We start from the raw sequence: 21,334 nt of genomic DNA on the forward strand, positions 1-21,334 counted from the left end.
GATCAAAAGCAGAATTTTGATGGTGTGTCAGGGTTGTTGGTTTAGAGAAAATGAGAACTAAGTGTGTGTCTGTAGCCACAGAGGTGAATTGGAGATGGTAGCTTTAGTTCCCAGGTTTGTAGTAGTCCTTTTATATTTCACAACATTTAAATTGTTTCAAAATTGAATCTTCAGCACAAAGTCTCCATGAAGAAGAAATATCATGCACTCAATTTTTCCCTGGTTTTGCTCCTAGTTTAAGGAAAGCAGTTGGACAGGAGTGGAAGTGGAGTAAATAAGGATTTTACTTTTAAACTCTGACTTAGCTTTACAATTAGTCTGACCCATCTCTCTCTCTGCCTGCTGCACTGTGGCCAGCATGGGTTCATTTACAAAAGACTCAGTCACTGCAGTTCTTGCATTTCTGCCTGAGATTAGAGTCGACATTCAGAGTGGGAAGAATGGGATTTATCATTCTTGTTTGGAAGGAGAACTCCTAAGGATTTAGGTGTTGGTGTGTACTGATTATCTTTTCTCACTTAGTTTAAGATTTTCCTTGTTTGTGGTATGTCAGGTGATTTTTGATTGAAGCTTCAACACTTTTGTATTGTATTAGACTGTAAATCTTTATTGAAACCCTCTGTTTTAACTGGCTTTGTTTGACACTTCTCCAGGCAAGGAGGCAAAGGGGGCTGCCTCACTCCTGCCAGGAAGTTAAAAACCCAGGTTCAGCCCTTCATTCTCTGTTGGTATCTCGTGGCAGAAACAGGGAGAGGGGTCTTCGTTACTCTGGGCATAGTTCGATTTCCAGATCCCCACGTGGTCTCTAGTGACACCATAGTGGGCGGAGGTTGTCTTGTTCCTCTGGGCAGTGGTTTGGTGTGATCCCAATTTGGGGAGGGAGGGCAAAGAAGAGATGCCTCGTGCCTGGGTGTGGGTGGAAGTCCAGGCTCCCGTGTGGTCTCCACTGACACTGTAGACGATGCTTCGTTATAGCTAGCACGCAGGAAGGTTCCGGCTCTCTACTTGGTCCTCTCTGACACCACTCTTTGAGGGGTGTTGGGGCTCCTCATTACAGCTTTGTGAGGAGGGACAGCTGATCTCCCTACTCAGCCTTTGTTGGCTTGGGTGGTCCCAGTTCCTTCTGAGGCGTTTGTCTGGAGTGGAGCTGCTGCTAAGTCATGTCAGTCGTGTCCGACTCTGTGCGACCCCATAGACCTCAGCCCACCGGGCTCCCCCGTCCCCGGGATTCTCCAGGCAAGAACACTGGAGTGGGTGGCCATTTCCTTCTCCAATGCATGAAAGTGAAAAGTGAAAGTGAAGTCGCTCAGTCGTGTCCGACTCTTCGCGACCCCATGAACTGTAGCCCACCAGGCTCCTCCATCCATGGGATTTTCCAGGCAAGAGTACTGGAGTGGGTTGCTTTGTTTATCTGGAGTGGAGCAGTTTTCGTCTAAAAATTCTCTGTTTTGCTAGCCTGTCCTTTTTGGCTTGTTTGACTAGAAGGAGCAGGCTATTTGTTGGTGACCACTTCAGCTGCAAGTCGGGAATACATGAGACTAAAAGAAAACACAGGAATCTTACCTCCATGTTGTTTCTTAGGTCTCGAGGTCCCAAGCTGGTCTACTTTCTTTTTAGCTTGTTAGTCTATTCATGGTTTGTTTGTCTGTTTGTTTTTGGCCACCCCACACAGCATACAGGAAATTAGTTTCCTGACTAGGAATCAAACCCCCTGCAGTGGAAGCAATGGAGTCTTAACCTCTGGACCGTCAGGGAAAGTCCCTTGTGTTTGTTTTGTATATAGCCTCCAGGGTATCTTTTGGTTGTATTTAGCAGGAGAAATAGTAAAAAGTAAGTCTATTCCATTTTCCTAGAAGCAAAGGTTCTTGCCATTCAATTTTTGTTTTATTTATCCTAGTATTTCCTAATTTTTATTTTGAAAGTTCTGAAGATGGAAGAATTATACAACTAATCACCACACATCCACCACCTAGATTCAATACTTAGCTACATTTTACTATATTATATATTTATCTATCCCCATTCTATCCATCAATTTATTATTTTTGATGAACATCAGTACACTTCATCGCTATCAGCATGCATGCCGTTAATTGGGCTTTACTATTTATGGTTTTTTAAAGGTAGATTTTACATAAAGTGAAATACACAATATCATAAATACCATTTGATGTGTTTCGTATGCACACACGCTAAGTCACTTCAGTCGTGCCTGACTCTGCAACCCCATGAACTGTAGCCCTCAAGGCTCCTTTGTCCATGGGATTCTCCAGGCAAGAATGCTGGAGTGGGTTGCCATGCCCTCCTCCAGGGGATCTGCCCAACCCAGAGATCGAACCCACATCTCCTGCATTGGCAGGTGGGTTCCTGACCACTGGTGCCACCTGGGAAGCACGTATTTTGTATAGTCCATCCTTTACTGAGATAATTTCTAGGACCCCAGGAAGATACCTCAGATCTCTGCTCAATTAATTCCTACCTCCATCTCACTCCAGGAAACAACATCTGTTCTGATTGTTTTCTTCTTTCTTTTCTCCAAAATTCATTTTGCCTTTTTAAAAAACTTCATATAAATAGAACCCCACAGCACATATTCTTTTGTGTGTCCCTTTTTTTTAGTTTTTTCAGCACGGTGTTTCTGAGATGCATTCATGTTGTAGGTACCAATAGCGCCTTTTAAAAAAATTGCTAAGTGCTATTTCATTGCATGAAAAATACCATCATTTATTCATTATGAGTTGCTTCCAATCTTTTGTCACTAAAATTTGATTGTTGGGTAATATAAATTATCACCGTCTTCTTTCGGTTATGAATGTAGTACACGGCAACATAAAGTTCAGGGCCTTTCTTCTGGTTGACGAAAAGATTGAGGCACATAAAAATGCATTCTATTACCTAAAACATCCGCCTTCCTCACATATTTCTTGTCATTTGTGATAGCTGTCGGTTTATTTGAAGCTAAAATTTTTTTTGGTAATAGAAGCAAAAGAGTTTTGGTGTGGTGATATTTAAAATTACGCTTCTCGGCATTAAATTTTATTTCGTGAAGAAAAAAAAGCCTGGTTTCAACTACACCATGACTGTCATATTCATTACTGAAAATGCCAAATTAGTCTCTGGAAGAACATCCTGTTTCACTTACAGTACTCTGCTGCTAAGTTGCTTCAGTCGTGTCCGACTCTGTGCGACCCCATAGATGGCAGCCCATCAGGCTCCCCCGTCCCTGGGATTCTCCAGGCAAGAACACTGGAGTGGGCTGCCATTTCCTTCGCCAATACATGAAAGTGAAGCCGCTCAGTCGAGTCCGACTCCTAGCAACCCCATGGACCGCAGCCCACCAGGCTCCTCCGTCCATGGGACTTTCCAGGCAATACTCTACTTCTGCACAAAAATATAGATGTAGTTGTTACAGATGGATTCAGCTGTGTTTTGCAGACCCTTGTTTATCTGGCCTTAGCTTTTCTGTAAGTCTTCTGCTTCTTTTCTGTTACCTCACAATGAGTATCTAAGGGACTATAATTTCTGAGTGATTGATTTATTGATTGGTATTAGAGGAGAGCTCTACCAGCAGGCAAATGGGCAAAATAAACTTTATGTGAAATTTCAGTTAAAGTGATATGCTTACTTTGAACAATGCAGGAAGAAATAGATGATGTTGTGTCAAACTTTTATTACAGCTTTTCTCTGACTTGACTTTTCTTTCTACAGTTGATGGACTGGACAAAGCTTCTATAGCAAACTCAGATGGCCCAACAGCAGGCTCCCAAACACCTCCCTTCAAGAGAAAGGGGAAACTCTCCACCATTGGTAAAATTTTTAAACCTTGGAAATGGAGGAAAAAGAAGACGAGTGACAAATTTAGAGAAACATCAGCAGGTATGCATATCATAACTTTATTAAAGGATAAATTGTTAAATTTTCCAAAAGGTAAAAGATTGTATTTTGCAGACTTTTTTTTTCTGGGAAAAAATTAATCTGTATTTGAAATGAAATTATTTCATTTAAGGGTGATACAACTTAAGGTTCTGATTTGTCTTCTGTTTCTATTCACTTTGGCTTTTTAACATAGTCTTGTTTTTAAATATGTACTTGTAAATTCATATAAAAATTAATGTATAGGGAGAGGAAGACGAAATGGAAAATTAGACATGGAAATGTTATTTGTCAGTATTATAGCTGCAAGTATCCATTTATATATATACACACTCTATTATCTCTGTCTGCTTAGTTCCATTAGCATGATCCTATTTGTTAATTAAGAATTTTCAAAATGTCTTTCAAATGTACTTGTTCTGTGGGCAGACTTTAAATGTCTGTATGAAAAAGAAATGTTGCTATATTTATTAATTTTAAATTTCTATCATGTCCTTAGGACAAATAAATGGTGTGTGTCCTGGAGGACACATAGTGCTATTGGTGTGAAAACTTTTTATTGTTATTTTATTTTGTGGATTTGTTAAGCCTTAAGAATTACATTATTTAGTACCTTTCATATGGACTCATGGATGAAGTTGGCTTTAAATCTCAGGCCAGAATTAAGCTTGATTTAAACAAGTGTACAATATCAGTGGTATTGTTCAAGGTAGAAAGACATTTTATCTCTTGGTGTAAGTTCAGCTTTTTCCACGTTTGTTGTCTAAAATAATCCCTTCATCAAAAATTCCTCACTGCCCCAGAATCTAGTATCGTCCGTGGATTACAGAGCTTGTCTTACCAGTCTGTGCTGAAATAAGAGCTGGCCTTTAGTTCTAGAGCTGTGAAATAAAATGGAAAACACCACCAATAGCACAAGGGTATAAGATAGAGACACCAGGACTTCCTAAAGAAAACTGTCTCTGCTGCATCTACAGCTATGGGTCATTTCTTTGAGCCTTTCATATTTAAAAAGTAGTAATGATAGGTCCGTCTAGTCAAGGCTATGGTTTTTCCAGTAGTCATGTATGGATGTGAGAGTTGGACTGTGAAGAAAGCTGAGCGCCAAAGAATTGATGCTTTTGAACTGTGATGTTGGAGAAGACTCTTGAGAGTCCCTTGGACTGCAGGGAGATCCAACCAGTCCATTCTAAAGGAGATCAGTCCTGAGTGTTCTTTGGAAGGAATGCTAAAGCTGAAACTCCAGTACTTTGGCCACCTCATGCGAAGAGTTGACTCATTGGGAAAGACTCTGATGCTGGGAGGGATTGGGGGCAGGAGGAAAAGGGGATGACAGAGGATGAGATGGCTGGAGGGCATCACTGACTCGATGGATGTGAGTTTGAGTGAACTCCAGGAGTTGGTGATGGACAGGGAGGCCTGTTAGGCTCCGATTCATGGGGTCGCAGAGTCGGACACGACTGAGCGACTAAACTGAACTGAATGATACTATGTCTGGTATTTGTTTTAAAATAATCCTGGAAGGAAGAGGAGGATAGATGAAAGATGATCAGGCATAAGTTGGTAATTATTTAAGCTGGGTGATAGGTGTATGGAGTTTATTATTCTCCTATCTCTATTCGTGGGTATTGGAAAGTTTCTGTAATAGAAAGACAGGCAAAGAAAAAAGACTTGACTTAGGGGCAATAATGATAGCTTGCTTATTGAATTCTCTTTAGCTCCTAATTGGGTTCTTGGGTTAGGAGCAGTGGGAAGTGATGCACTGAGCCTGGTGCTAGGCAAGGTACCTGGGTTCTAGTTGAGTCCTTGCCACCAAGATGCCATGTAACCTTGAACAAGTTAGATCAGAATTGAATGAGTTGAATGCTAATGTGCTTTCAGTCCCCGATTCTGTTGTGGGTCCTTAACTCCTTTGAACTCCTGTCTGGGCATCTTGTTCTGCCTTGTTCTTCAGTTGTAGATGGAATTACACTGGCCTTCTTAAGTACATCCCTCTCAGGTTTTCCTAAGCATTGGAGGAATCTGGCTTTTCAAGTTACCATGGAAAGCCAAGATGGAAGTAAGGCTCTGGACAGTAGCAGTAAGAAGACATTGAAAAGAGGTGATGGACATCTCTTCAGTTGTCTCTCTTACCCTTTTCCTGAATCTCATCTGCTAACTTCTCTCCCTAAAGCAGAAGCAGTTACAAAGAACTGCCCTTCATCTTTTTTTGTCACCTCTTTTTAATTATTTTAATAGTAGGGAGGCTATAACATTTCTACCAACCCAGAATATTTAAGAAAAGTCATTTTAAACTTCACTAAGTATTACTTTATATTATTCCATATTTATTGAGGATAGCCTATCCATCTTTGTATTGTTTCCTTTTCAGATTCACACAAGATTTTATATAGGAGTTGTTTATGGATACGCTATTTCTAGTTCCTAAGACTACTGAATTACATTAAAAACCCGAGAAAGTTATTACATGCCTCACTGGGTTGTTTTTTGTATTTGCATCAAAATTGTGACATAACAGAGTAAAAACAAGCCAAGTAGATGTATTAATAATTCATTGTGAATTTTTCTGCTGCATTTACTCACATCATTTCTTTTTAAACCCATATTATTACTGATAGTTGGCTCAAATTTTCCTAAGATGTTATCAAGTGTCCCAAGTACTTTGCTGTCACCTTATATATAAACATATGTATATATTCAGTTCAGTTCAGTTCAATTCAGTCGCTCAGTCGTGTCCGACTCTTTGCGACCCCATGAATCGCAGCACGCCAGGCCTCCCTGTCCATCACCATCTCCTGGAGTTCACTCAAATGTATATATACATATGCTTATTTTAAGGCTTCAATTTCTGCTGAGCTTTATGGAATGTATTAGTAAAGCCTAAAATAAAGGGTGGAATGAAATGGTCTAACATGTTTTTTTCACATTGAGGGAAGATGTCACATTTAGAGGAAGACTGATGCATTTGGAAATAACCAAGAGAAGGGTGTTCTCTTCTTTCATACATTGTCCCAAGCAGTAAAATCTAGGAGTTTGGATATGACCGAGGCCGTCTGCAGTCAAAGGTCACCTTACGCAAGATCTACAATATTTGGGGATATGAAAGAAGATTAATTTCTTCCAAGAAAAGTAACTCTTCTTTGTTTTGCTTTCTTCTAAACTCTTGGCTTTAGAGTCATAAGAATGTGAATCTTACTGTCTTTCTTTACACAGTGATTACCACTTTTCCTAGTCTGGGTGTCTGTTGTAGGAATTTTCTCAAATTAATTTTTATTGGAGTATAGTTGTTTTACAATGTTGTGTTAGTTTCTGCTGTGCAGCAAAGTTTTGTGTGTATATATATCAGTCATACATATACATATATCCTTTCATTCTTTGCATTTCCTTCCCATTTAGGTTGCTACAGAGCGTTGAGTAGAGTTCCCTGTGCTATACAGTAGGTTCTCATTAGTTATCAGTTTTACACATAGTAGTGTATATATGTCAATCTCATATAGTGTATATATCCCCATCTCAAATTCATCCCACCTCCCTTCCTGCCTTAGTAGTGTTATGTTTGTTATCTACAGCTATGTCTCAGTTCTGCTTTGCAAATAAGTTCATCTGTACCATTTTTCTGGATTCCACATATAAGTGATGTTACACAATATTTGTTTTTCTCTTTCTGGCTTACTTCACTCTGTATGATAGTGTCTAGGTCCATCCATGTCTCCGCAAAGGCACAATTTTGTTGCTTTTTATGGCAGAGTAATATTCCATTGTCTATAGGTACCACATCTTCTTTATCCATTCCTCTATTGATGGGTGGAAGGTAGGACGCAACACTGATTTATTAATTCCATTGTAATAAATGTCATTGTTCTCACACATTTATGGCAGTGGAAGTTCAGAAAGGTCCTGTCTTCTGCCTGCTTGATCATCCTTGAGTCAGTTAGATTTGGAAGGCTGTCTTGTCCTCTTAAGGCAGGCTGGGCCTATGCCCTGACTTCAAGTTCTCTGGGCTTGTTTTATAGCAGAAATTTACTTGTGTCTTCAGTTCTGTTTGGAACAATCTGCAGGCTGTTCGGTTTTATGGAAGAATTGCCTTTGTCTGTTTACTCTCCCTCAGTGATTCTTTTCTTCACTTTTTCATCTCGTGAGTGAAAGGACCCTTCTTGGGTCCCACCTAAGCTCTGTCCCTTCCCTATCTTTAGAATTCACGATCTCATTTAGACTTTTCCCCTACATAGTCATTTCTTCCCCTTTTTTAGGGGGTGGTGGGGGTGGGTAGGTAGTGGTGGCTGAGGTTCCTCCCTGCTTTCATCTCCCCAAAGCTGACAATACAAACAAGCCCCCTATCTAAACATGGCTGTTCCTCTTCTGCATGGCTGTTTATGACCGAGACCAAACGTCTTGAAAACCCAGCCTTTTCCTCTGCTTCTGCTTCCTCCACAGTATCATCGCTTTCCATCTGCCATCTGCCCCTGCACCCAGCACTCACTCCATCCAGGAGGCACCAAGCCTCCCAATCCTGACATTCAGTGTTACTCTCATTTTCATCCATCTCATTCTCCACCACTTGTGCCTTCTCTGGCGTGCCTTTCTTCTTTTACAAAACAGCTCTTACTGACTTTCAAAAGATGCCTTTATTCTGATTGTCTTTGACTTTTATTTCTCTTTTGTCCCCTCTCTTGCCCTTCCCATTTCCCCTAAACCCATGGGAGAGGTTTGGTACCTGTCTCAGCCCTTCTCTTTCTGTGCATGTACCCTTCCTCACCCCACGCTCTTCTCAGTGTGCACATCTCTCAAACCCAGGTTCCAACGGAGGCCCAGGCACATTGACCCAAGTACCTGATGGGCAGCAGTGCCTGAGGACCATGTGTTAACTCAAAATCCACTCATATGGTCTATATAGTCTATCCATATATTGAAAAGATGGTACATGCCAGGCATCGATTAATTTCCTTCCAGATGTCAATTTTTTAATTAAAATCAGATATTTTGGTGAGACTTTTCTTTTAAGAAACATGCATCAGACTTTGCTTTCACACAGTCAGGAGAGACATTCAGTTAAGTTGGACCGTAAGATTGCAGAGTTAGACTGAGAAGTTTTTGCAGTGAGATACTTTGATGTCTGAGAGCAGTGCTGTGAATATCTGCTGTATGCCCTGTGGTTTAGAAGAGAGGGTCTGTGGACCTCTGACCACATTCAGTTCTTCCTCAAACTGCTGAGTGATGGGGCAGGTGCCTGGAGTAGTAATCATCTAATTCCATTCCTCCCTAAAGGTATCACAAGATTTGAACAGAGTATGATATACCAGCAATTATCTTTTGTGAGAATGATTCTTCAATACTGTTTAAGGCAGTGGCACCAGAAATCTTACAACTTGATTCTTTATTCTCTTCAGCACATATCCACAGTTAATGCTTAATATTGGCTTAACATCTAAAATGTCTTCACTTTAATATCTTTACTTTTCCGTGAGAGTTGGACCATAAAGAAGGCTGAGTGCCAAGGAATTGATGTCTTTGAGTTGTGGTGCTGGGGAAGACTCTTGAGAGTCCCTTGGAGTGCAAGGAGATCAAACCAGTCAATCCTAAAGGAAATCAACCCTGAATAGCCATTGGAAGGACTGTTGTTGAAGCTGAAGCTCCAACATTTTGACCACCTGACGTGAAGACCTGACTCATTAGAAAAGACCCTGATGCTGGGAAATACTGAAGGCAAAAGGAGAAGAGGGTGGCAGAGGATGAGATGGTTAGATAGCATCATTGTATCAATGGACATGAATCTGAGCAAACTCCAGGAGATAGTGAAGGAGAGGAAAGCCTGGCGTGCTGCAGTCCATGGGGTTACAAAGAGTCAGACACGACTTAGCAACTAAACAGCAACAGCAAACTTCTACGTTCAGAAATACTTCTGTGTTTTGGGATGGTATTAAAATACAATTTCAGGAATAGAAACAAATTATTTTTAGTGAAGCGAGGTAGAAAATTTAAAGTTCACTTGGCAGCAGTAGCGGTCACCAGAAGGTTTCATTCTGCTGCTGCTACTGCTGCTGCTGCTGCTAAGTCGCTTCAGTCATGTCCGACTCTGTGCAGCCCCATAGACGGCAGCCCACCAGGCTCCCCCGTCCCTGGGATTCTCCAGGCAAGAGCACTGGAGTGGGTTGCCATCTCCTTCTCCAATGCATGAAAGTGAAAAGTGAAAGTGAAGTCTCTCAGTCGTGTCCGACTCTTCGCGACCCCATGGACTGCAGCCCACCAGACTCCTCCATCCATGGGATTTTCATTATGCTAGCCCTACTTATTTCTATCTGTTAACTTAAACTAAAGAGAGGAAAAGGTTTTAGAGAGGAAAGGGACGACACCTGCTCTGAATGAGCACAGAGAGGGAGGAGACGGGGAGGGGGAAAGTTCTGTGTATAAATACTTTCCAAACCAAAGCAGATCCCCCGCCTTCCCCAGTCTGGCTTTCTTCGGCATCCAGACTTTGACCATGGAGTTCTTTGATCTGTCCTTGCCTATTGCTGTCTTCTGCATTCTTTCAGGTCCTGAACCTGTGATTTATTTGATTTCTTTCTCCTTGTTCAGGTCTCTACTCTCGGCCTTTCTTTCGGTTTCTCCGTTATCTGGTCCTTATCACTGAAGGTCTCAATGATTGCAGATTGCCTCTTTGCTCTACTTAGGTATGAGCCATCCTGGCTCTAGAAAGCTGTGGAATGCTAGAGGAGCAGGGAGAGGCTGGGTTCTAGCATTAAGCCTCCCTGTAGGAGGAGAACCTGACCCAGCTGGTGAGGCTGACAGAGAAGATTCAGGATGGTGCAGGCTGTCAGGGACCCTAGAGTAATCAGAACAGTGTTCGGGTCTCAGACCAGCAAATAGAGCAGTGGGTCCTTCACAATGAAATGGCACTTGTTCCACCAGGAAGGGTAACAGAGCACCCTGTGAGCGAGGCTGGGCAGTGCAGGCAAGCTTTAGGAGCCAGTGTGTTCTTTATTTAGATGGTAGTATTCATGGGCAGATGGTGCCGGAACCAAAAAGACTCAAACAGGCCTCACCACCCCCACTTTTTTTTTTTTTTAAGGAACCAGGCAATAGAGTAGGTAATTAGGGCAGGAAGTTATCAAAGGATTCAGGACAGAAACTCACTGTTTGAAGTGGAACACAGGGGATAGGTCTGCAAGAGTGGCCCCCTTAGATGCCAGATCTCAGATACTGGAGCTCCTCTTTTCTACAAGGACACAGCCCAAGAGTTGGGTGGCCCGAGAGATCAGGGATTGTTGTGGATTTGGGACTAGGTGGGGAAATCTCTCCCCACCCTCCCGGATCATCCTGTGTACCGCTAGGAACTCTGCCTCACGTGGAGCTTTGGTCCTTTGGTTCTTGCTCAACAAGTGTGACTGACTCCACATTATTTCCTGAATGAATTCCAGCCTCTTCAGCTCTTCTCAGTGTAATTCAAAATGACCTTTCCTGCCTTATCTTTCTGCTATTAGTCGTTTGCTTTGGACTTTTGTCCCCTCGGGTCCCTCACTGAGCATGCCCCGAGCCTCCGTGTCCCCAGGCCTTTCTTCTTGCTCTGCCCTCTTTCTCTGAGCACCTTCCTCCTACAGCTGCACCTGGGGAAAAGCCAGACCTGCAAGGGTCCCAACTTGTCTCTTCTTTCTGTAAGATATTCTTGTCCTTGATTGAGCATCGTCTAGTAGGAACCTCCTCTCTTGTGCTTATCCTTCTGTTAGGACGTGTGGACTTGGACCTCTTTCCTGGTTTAGGTGTCTGCTACCAATTTACTATGTAAATTATTTAAAGGAGGTGACTCTCTCACTCATCTTTGCCCCACTTCCTGTGCTTTACATGATAATTTGAACCTGGTATGTACTCTTAAAATATGCCTTGAGTTGGTTATTTATTGACTCTCCACTATAACGGAAACAGTCCTGGGTGCTTTAGGACTTTATAAAAGAAATTGAAGATTGAAAAAATATCATGTAGAAGGATGACAATAAATTAAAATACAAACCAAAAGCATGTATGCACAATTGCAACTATGTACAACTATTAAAAAGCCAATAAAATATCTAGGGGAAATTTTATCTTTTTATCCTTATTAAAAAGTTATACTCCTAAATGATGAAAATCAAGACAGTTTATTTTCATTATAATTGTGACATTTATTTGTGTTGCTAGTAATGGAGAGGGAATGCCTGTCTTAATTTTCAGATAACGTTGTTGCAAATTGTCAGCCTTCTAGGAGTCAGGGGCTTGCCTTGTGGCTCAAATGGTAAGGAGTCCACCTGCAATGTGGAAGGACCCCTGGGCTTGATCCCTGGGTCAGAAAGATCCCTTGAAGAGGGAATGGCTACCCAGTCCAGTATTCTTGCCTGGAGAACCCCATGGACAGAAGAGCCTGGTAGAGTACAGTCCATGGGGTCACAAAAAGTCAGACACGACTGAGCGACTGAGCAGCAGCAGCTAGGCGTCAGAGTAATTTGCTCAAAGTCATCTCGTAAAAACTTCAGTTTACTAAAGGAACTCTCACTCCCTGATAATATAATGGCTCCGTTTTTATTGAATGCTATATGTGCCAGGTTCTGCTATAAAAACTTTATTCCTGTTAACTCACTTAATTCTCAAAGGTTATGCAGTTTAAGTGCTGCTATTATCCCACTTTTACTGATGAGGACACTAAGGCCAGAACATTCAAATGGCTTACCCAAGGAAACACACCTAGCAGGAGGCAGAAGCAGTATTTGAACCCAAGCAGTATGGTGCTACAGCCAAAACTCTGTACCATTACACCTTGTGGCCTCTGTGGAAGATAACTTCATATTCAGACCAGTAAGGATTGATCAGTGAAGGATGATCCTAATTCCTGGATATGCTTCTGTTACTGGAGCTTTTGCTTTAAAAAGGATTTGGTCTGAAGAATTATTTTGGTTCTACTTGCCTAGCCTGATTTCAGGCTGTGTACACAGAAGAATGGTTGACAAGGATCAAAATTATGTTTGGTTCAGTTAAGATAGTGTTTTTTGTTGTCATAGAGGCATAATGTTGCTTATGGTGTTTTAATTCCTATATCTAGAAGGTAGGGCAAAATTAGAGGATTTTCCTGGGGTATTATTTGTTCAGGACTGGTCTGGTTGCATGAATAAATGACAGAATTTTGATTTTCTGTCTTGTTCCACTAAGAAGATGGAACTGCCTTCATGGATCATTCACTGTCACGTCATACTGGAGGAAGTGAGGAGACTCTCTCACTTTTACCAACCTACAGCAGCAGAAAGAAGTTACATAGCTCACAAAGACCACACGACACATCCTGGTCCATGTAGGTAGGGCCCCTAAAGTATGCTAGACAATGCTCTTGCCCTCTCAATGGACGTTTATTGAGCATCTACGTCTGTTAAATGTCAGGCAGTGTTGTAGACTCTTGTGATACAGCAGGAACAAAAGAGACAAACCGCCTTCTCTTATGGGATGTACATTATAGGAGGAGTAGGAGGCAGAGAGTAAACTCAATACATTACATGGTATATTATAACATGAGAGGGAAAAAGATAAAGCAGAGTAAGGAATGTGGGAGAGAAGTTTCAGTTTAAAATGAGGTTGTCAGGGACTTCCCTGGCGATCCAATGGTTAGGACTCTGCGCTTCCACTGAAAGGAACTTGGTTTGATCCCTGGTTGGGAAACTGACATCCCACAAGTCTGCCCATGCAGCCAAAAGAAAAAAAAAACCCCCAAAACAAAACAAACAAACCAAAAAAATGGGATGGTCAAGGAAACTTCACTGGGAAGGCAATATTTGAACAAAAACAAGAGGGAAAGAAAGAAAAGCACAAGGAAATCCTATTAAGTGATCACATGAGTTAGAGGTAGCATGTGTTTTCTTCTACCTGATAATAGGGTTAATACATTGTAAGTAAAATCCAATATAAACTTTATCCAATAATTTAACAGTTAAATGCTTTCACATTCATGAACCTCACGGTTGCGAATCTTGATGTCTGTTGTTGGCATCCTAGTTCTGAAAAAAATCACGTAATTTTACTCTACAACTCTACTAGAAGAGAAACAGGAATCCAAGAAAGGGATTTAGCTCTATAATACAAATGTTTCATTATGGCTTCATTTCTTAAATTCAAATCTAAGAGCCAGATTCTGACAGGCGATCAGATAGTCAGCTTCATGGAGTCCAAATTTCGAATCCCTCATATGATGATATGTTTTTGGTGGCTCCAAATATCAAGTTCTAGATTACCTTTGTAAGTCGAAACAATGTGTTATTGCTTCAGTGTTCAAACACCTTTTGTTAGTGATGTCCCATATTGCTGGGTTAGAGTACAAGGAATGACAAGTAAGTACCCAAATTAATTTACAAAATTCAGTTTAATCCACAACACACCTGAAACCTGGGACTATTAAGACTCATTCCTCCAAATACAGCCAAACACTATTTATTGTTACTGAAGCAAGACACCTTCTGAGTTTTCAATGGAAATTTTTAATGGAGAAATTCAGGGTTGTAAAGAACTTTACTAGTCATCTAGGTCTGTCTCCAGGGAATCACTCTCGGCTCCAGCAACCCTGATAATATATTGTCAGTTTCTTCCTGAGATCCTAATTCCTAGCTCTCATTATTGAGGATGTTTTCTTTTATATTGTCCTGAAACAGATTCTCTCCAGTTCTTCTAACTGTCTGTCCCCTGGTGCATGCACGCTCAGTCGCTTCAGTCATGTCCGACTCTTTGGGATCCTGTGGATCGTAGCCCACCAGGCTTCTCTGTCCATGGGATTCTCCAGGCAAGAATGCTGAAGGGAGTTGCCATGCCTTCCTCCAGGGGATCTTCTTGACCCAGGGATTGAACCCAGGCCTCTTTCATCTCCTTCATTGGCAGGCGAGTTCTTTACCATTAGCACCACCTGGGTACTTACCTGTCTCTCTGTCTCCTAATCACATTGGTACAAAATGGTCTTCCCATCTCTTTCTGAAGTTCTTTCATCCCCTTAATCTATTTTCGATTTAGAGTTTCTCACTATTCTAAATTGCCTAATTATTCAAGTAGTTTTTATTGAGTACCAGACCTAATGCCTCAGGTGCTGGGTTATAGAGGGGAACAAGCCTGACAAGCTACCTGCCTTTCATGGAGCCTACAAGGTAGCCTGTGGGTCTAGCCATACCTCATGTTCTTAGTCTTGACTATTTTAATGCCAAGATAACATGGTAACTCTCCCTCAAATTCCTATTACGGCACTTTACCATCCACATTTTTAATATTTAGAATCAGTGTCCAGAAGAGAAATTTATTCTGTTATTAAAGTGGTAAGAATTTGTCAGTATGAATTAAATATCTTTTAAATGTCTAAGGAATTGAAAGTCCCCTTTTGACAATCTAGATTACATTTATGCTCATTTAAATGATCAATGCAGAGAAATAGATGAAAACAACAGAATGGGAAAGACTAGATATCTCTTCAAGAAATTAGAGATACCAAGGGAACATTTCATGCAAAGATGGGCTCAATAAAGGACAGCAATGGTATGGACCTAACAGAAGCAGAAGATATTAAGAAGAGGTGGCAAGAATACACAGAAGAACTGTACAAATAAGAGCTTCATGACCCAGATAATCACAATGGTGTGATCACTCACCTAGAGCCAGACATCCTGGAATGTGAAATCAAGTGGGCCTTAAAAAGCATCACTACGACCAAAGCTAGGGGAGGTGATGGAATTCCAGTTGAGCTATTTCAAATCCTGAAAGATGATGCTGTGAAAGTGCTGCACTCAATATGCCAGCAAATTTGGAAAACTCAGCAGTGGCCCCAGGACTGGAAAAGGTCAGTTTTCATTCCAATCCCAAAGAAAGGCAATGCCAAAGAATGCTCAAACTACCGCACAATTGCACTCATCTGTGGCTCAGATGGTAAAGCGTCTGCCTGCAATGCGGGAGACCCGGGTTCAATTCCTGGGTTGGGAAGATCCCCTGGAGAAGGAAATGGCAATTCACTCCAGCACTCTTGCCTAGAAAATCCCAAGGACAGAGGAGCCTGATAGGCTACAGTCCATGGGGTCGCAAAGAGTCGGACACGACTGAGTGACTTCACTTTCACTTTCACGCTAGTAAAGTGATGCTCAAAATTCTCCACGCCAGGCTTCAGCAATACATGAACCGTGAACTTCCTGCTGTTCAAGCTGGTTTTAGAAAAAGCAGAGGAACCAGAGATCAAATTGCCAACATCTGCTGGGTCATCGAAAAAGCAAGAGAGTTCCAAAAAAACATCTATTTCTGCTTTATTGACACCGCCAAAGCCTTTGACTGTGTGGATCACAACAAACTGTGGAAAATTCTTCAAGAGATGGGAATACCAGACCACCTGACCTGCCTCTTGAGAAACCTATATGCAGGTCAGGAAGCAACAGTTAGAATTGGACATGGAACAACAGACTGGTTCCAAATAGGAAAAGGAGTCTGTCAAGGCTGTCTATTGTCACGCTGCTTATTTAACTTCTATGCAGAGTACATCATGAGAAACGCTGGGCTGGAAGAAGCACAAGCTGGAATCAAGATTGCCAGGAGAAATATCAGTCACCTCAGATATGCAGATGACACCACCCTTATGGCAGAAAGTGAAGAACTAAAGACCCTCTTGATGAAAGTGAAAGAGGAGAGTGAAAAAGTTGGCTTAAAGCTCAACATTCAGAAAACTGAGATTGTGGCATCTGGTCCCATCACTTCATGACAAATAGATGGAGAAACAGTGGAAACTCTGTCAGACTTTATTTTGGGGGGCTCCAAAAATCACTGCAGATGGTGATTACAGCCATGAAATTAAAAGACCCTTACTCCTTGGAAGGAAAGTTATGACCAACCTAGATAGCATATTCAAAAGCAGAGACATTACTTTGCCAACAAAGGTCCATCTAGTCAAGGCTATGGTTTTTTCAGTAGTCATGTATGGATGTGAAAGTTGGACTGTGAAGAAGGCTGAGCCCCGAAGAATTGATGCTTTTGAACTGTGGTGTTGGAGAAGACTCTTGAGAGTCCCTTGGACTGCAAGGAGATCCAACCAGTCCATTCTAAAGGAGATCAGTTCTGTGTGTTCATTGGAAGGACTGATGCTAAAGCTGAAACTCCAGTACTTTGGCCACCTCATGGGAAGAGTTGACTCATTGGAAAAGACTCTGATGCTGGGAGGGATTGGGGGCAGGAGGAGAAGGGGATGACAGAGGATGAGATGGCTGGATGGCATCACTGACTCGATGGACATGAGTCTGAGTGAACTCCGGGAGTTGGTGATAGACAGGGAGGCCTGGCGTGCTGCGATTCATGGGGTCGCAAACAGTCGGACACGACTGAGCAACTGAACTGAACTGAATGTTCTATATAGAAAAACATCACCCAGACTCTCCTAGTTGGGTGATCTGCTCCACCTCCTTACAACAGTATGTTTTATGCTCTTTCTAGGTCTCCACTTCTACATACTCTCTAAGACGTGTTCCCCCTCAGCTCTGTGCGCTTTCCCACAGGCATTCACCTTCCTGATGGTGTCCATCAAGACATACTCCCTCCTGACATTAGACCTCTCTTTTGTATCAGATCTGTCTCCTTTGAGCCATCCAGAATTCTGTCCCACCATGCCTCAAAAATTACTTTCTTATGCTGATACCTCATAGCACTTTGTTTTATTATTAATACTCTACTTTTATTGCACCCATTCATACTGCGCCCACTCCTCTGGATGCTGTTTGCTCTGAAAACAAGTGGCCTTCTCCACTCTTGTTTTTTATGTCCACACTGCTGTCCTCCAAGATAGCTGATTTTATGCTATTATCTGAGTTGTTTTTCCTTCATCCCTCATTCAACTTCAGTAGACCAGCTTAGTCAGACTCCACCCAGTGTATCATTTCTTCATGGAGCAGACCCTGTGTCCTGCCAGGCCTAACATTATTGTATGGATGTTACGGTCCAGAAAATCTGCCCTCGTCTCTGACACTGTTCGTTCAAATGGCTGTTCACAGTTTTTGTTCGCTCTTTGCATGTCATGATCTCCAGCCAGAAGAGAAGAAAACCACAGCCAGTCTTCCATACCTTTCTGTTTCCCCCTCAAGACTTCTGTCTGATTGCTTCTAGGAAGACGATTATTCCTATTTAAAAAAAAATCAGTAGAGGAAAGTTGGCGACATCTTGGCATGTCCTCCTTGGTGTCCTAAGAAACATCATGAAAAGCCAGCCTTCCGTCTGCTGGCCCACACCGTCCACGCATCAGTAGCAGTTCCTGGGTGACTGCGGCTGGACTCTTCCTGCCGGTTCTCATCCGTCGCCCTTCTTGTTCATTCGTACAGCAAACCTTCACTGATCTACTGGGAGCTCAGATCTGTTCCACGCGTGGGGGACACAAGGGTTAACAAAAAGGGAAAGTTCCCGGGCTTATGAACTTTGTCCTGTGCTCTTTGCTTTAGTGTGTCTGGTACCACTGTTCTCGTCTGTCTCTGACCTGCTGTCTAGCCCCAGATCTGCAGAGCCCGTCAGCTTTCCCCTTCCTTTGTGTTAACTTTTTCCTCTTCTCAACCTCTCAACTGCTGTTTTGATTCCTTTTTTTTCTTCCTCAAAATATTTCTCTCTGTAACTTCCTTAACTGTATTATTCTCCCATTCCTTCTAGATATTATTCACCTTTTCCAGAGCAAAGGAGATGGTCCCCAACTCCTTTACTTTCCCTTGTGGGAAAACGGCTTTGTATTTATAGCTCTACCGGTGGCATCTCTCCAAGGAAGAGAAGCAAAGGTCACAGCCAAGAGATCACTGGAATGGTTTCTGCACAGTCCAGACCCCTGGGTCTCAAGGTTACCTGTAGTCAGTTTTTTGGCAGCTTCTCTTGGAAACATTTGCTGTCGACTTTCCCCAACAAACCGGGCCCCTCGGAAGGAGGCTTTTCACAGAGCGCTGGTTTGTGCTTGCAATGTCAAACCATACCTCTTTCAGAAAACATGAATAGGATTTTTATTTTTCTGAAACTTTTCCCTGCCTGGCCTCTCTTTTGGACTGTGGTCTTGAGTCAGTGAGCCTGTATTCCACAGGAAGATACTCCGTTTCTTCCTGACAGTTGTGATGTTGGACTCCTGAGATTTTCTTAGAAGTGGCTGTAGGAGGCAGATATACAAAGGAACCACCAGCTAGTTCATACTCTGTCACAGCATTTGTGATCAGGACTTTCTCTAAAGAGGTCTTTTTTTGGTCATTCACTACTCTTGCGTTTTCTCTGGGTGGGTGTGTGTGTGTGTGTGTACAGTGGCAATCTACTGCAGTATTCTTGCCCGGAGAACCCCATGGACAGAGGATTCTGGAGGACTGCAGTCCATAGGGTCACAAAAGTCGGACACGACTTGGCAACTGAACCACCGCCGCAGTTTTATGAATTTTTAAAAGGTTTTTTTTTTTAATGTGGACCATTCATAAAGTCTTCATTGAATTTGTTACAATATAGTTTCTGTTTTTTGTTTTGTTTTTTTGGCTGCAAGGCATGTGGGATCTTAACCTCCCTGACCAGGGATTGAACCCTCACCCCTTGCATTGAAAGGCAAAATCTTAACCACTGGATCACCAGGGAAGTCCCAGTTCTGTGAATTTTAATGCATGTATAGTTTGGGTAACTACCACCATAATCAAGATAGATCACGGTTCCATCACTCCCACAATCTCCCCTGTGCTGTTTTTTTTTATGGTCACGCCCTACGTCCTCTCTACCCACCCCCTGAACTTCTGACCTCTGGCAGACACTGCTGTGTTTTTCTTCACTGTCATTTTGTTGTTTCAAGTATGTCATTACACTTGTAATCATTGAGCATGAAATCTCTTGAGACTGGCCTCTGTCACTCAGCATAGCACCTCTGAGGTTCATGCAGGTTGTTGCGTGTATCAGTTGTTCCTTGAGATTGTTAGGTAGTGTTCTTTGGTATGAATGTTCACAGTTTGTTTATTTGTCCACCTGTTGAAGGAGTTCTGGATTGTTTCCAGTTTGGGGTCATTATGAGTAGAACTGCTATCAACATTCTGTAAAGGTTTTTGTGTGAACAAAAGCTTTTCTTTCTCTAGGGAAAATATGTGGGAATAGATTTTGGGTCCTATGTTAAATGTGTTTTTAACGTTATAAGCAACTGCCAAACTATTTCCCAGACTTGTACTCTCCTACCAGCAGTGTCAGAAAGTTCCAGTTGCTCCATATCCTTGTCAGCACTTTGTGTTATCATTGTAATGTTTTTTATTGTGGTGAAAACATATCATAAAATTTATAATCTCAATCATTTTTTTAAATGTACAGTTCAGTAGTAAGACACATTTACATTATTGTAAAGCAAATCTCCAGGGACTTCCCCAGTGGTCCGGTGGTTAAGAATCCATGCTTCTACTGCAGGGACACAGGTTCGATCCCTGGTTGGGGAACTAAGATTCCCTCATGCCGTGCAGTGTGGCCAAAATAATAATAATAAAGCAAATCTCCAGAACTTTTTCATTTGTAAGGAACTGAAATTCTGTACCTATTAAACAATTCCCCTTTACCCCCTCTCCCCAGTGCCTGGTGATCACCATTCTACTTTCTCTGTCAATTATTTGACTACATTAGATACTTCATATAAGTGGAACCATTGAGTAGTTGTCACTTTTATAACTTTTATTTCATTTATCATGTCCTCAAAGTTCATTCATGTTGAAGCATGTGACAACATTTCCCTCCTTTTAAAAATAACATCGTATTTCATTGCATACACATACCACATTTTGTTCGTACAGTCATCAGTGGTATTTGGGTTGCTTGCATCTCTTGGCTGTTGCTACTCTGAACATGGATGTGCTGTCATTATTTTTTTATTTTAGCCATTCTAGAAGGTATGAAGTAGAATTTTATCATGGCTTTAATATGCATTTCCCTTGTTGTTGTTCAGCCATTTAGTTGTGTCTGACTCTTTGAGGCCTAATGGACTACAGCACGCCAGGCTACTCTGTCCTCCACTAGCTCCTACAGTTTGCTCAAATTCATGTCCATTGAATCGGTGATGTATTTCCCTAATGGCTAATTACGTTCAATTTCTGTTCATGTACTTACCTGCCATCTATATACCCTCTTTGGTAAAGTTTCTGTTTAAGTATTTTGCCTGTTTTCTGATTGTTTGCTTTCTTGCTGTTACATTTTGAGAGCTCTTTATGTATTCTGGATACAGGTTCTTGGTCAGGTATGTGATTTGCACATATTTTCTCCCAGCTGATCTCTTTGCCTAACCCCAAACCACAAAAAGTTTTTCCTATAATTTCTCCTGAAAGTTTTATATTTTAGTCTTTTACATTTAAATCTATGATCATTTTTATGTTGTTTTTTATGTAAGGTATAAGGTTTATGTCAAGATTCATTTTTTGCATTTAAGTGTTCAGTTTTCTCAATAGCATTTTTTGAAAAGACCATCCTGTCCCCATTAAATTGCTTT

General features: G+C 41.7%; 1 protein-coding gene across 1 annotated transcript in view; it reads left to right on the top strand.

The window, feature by feature from the left end:
• The window catches only part of PHACTR2 (phosphatase and actin regulator 2), a 140,230-nt gene that overhangs the window by 34,909 nt on the left and 83,987 nt on the right, over positions 1 to 21,334 (top strand). Inside the window, exon 2 of the mRNA XM_052645847.1 lies at positions 3,709 to 3,876. Within this exon, the coding sequence (XP_052501807.1) occupies positions 3,709 to 3,876 (168 nt within the window). The remainder of the gene's footprint in view (positions 1 to 3,708; positions 3,877 to 21,334) is intronic.

The sequence above is a fragment of the Budorcas taxicolor genome, chromosome 9 (assembly GCF_023091745.1).
Source record: "Budorcas taxicolor isolate Tak-1 chromosome 9, Takin1.1, whole genome shotgun sequence".
NCBI lineage: Eukaryota > Metazoa > Chordata > Mammalia > Artiodactyla > Bovidae > Budorcas > Budorcas taxicolor.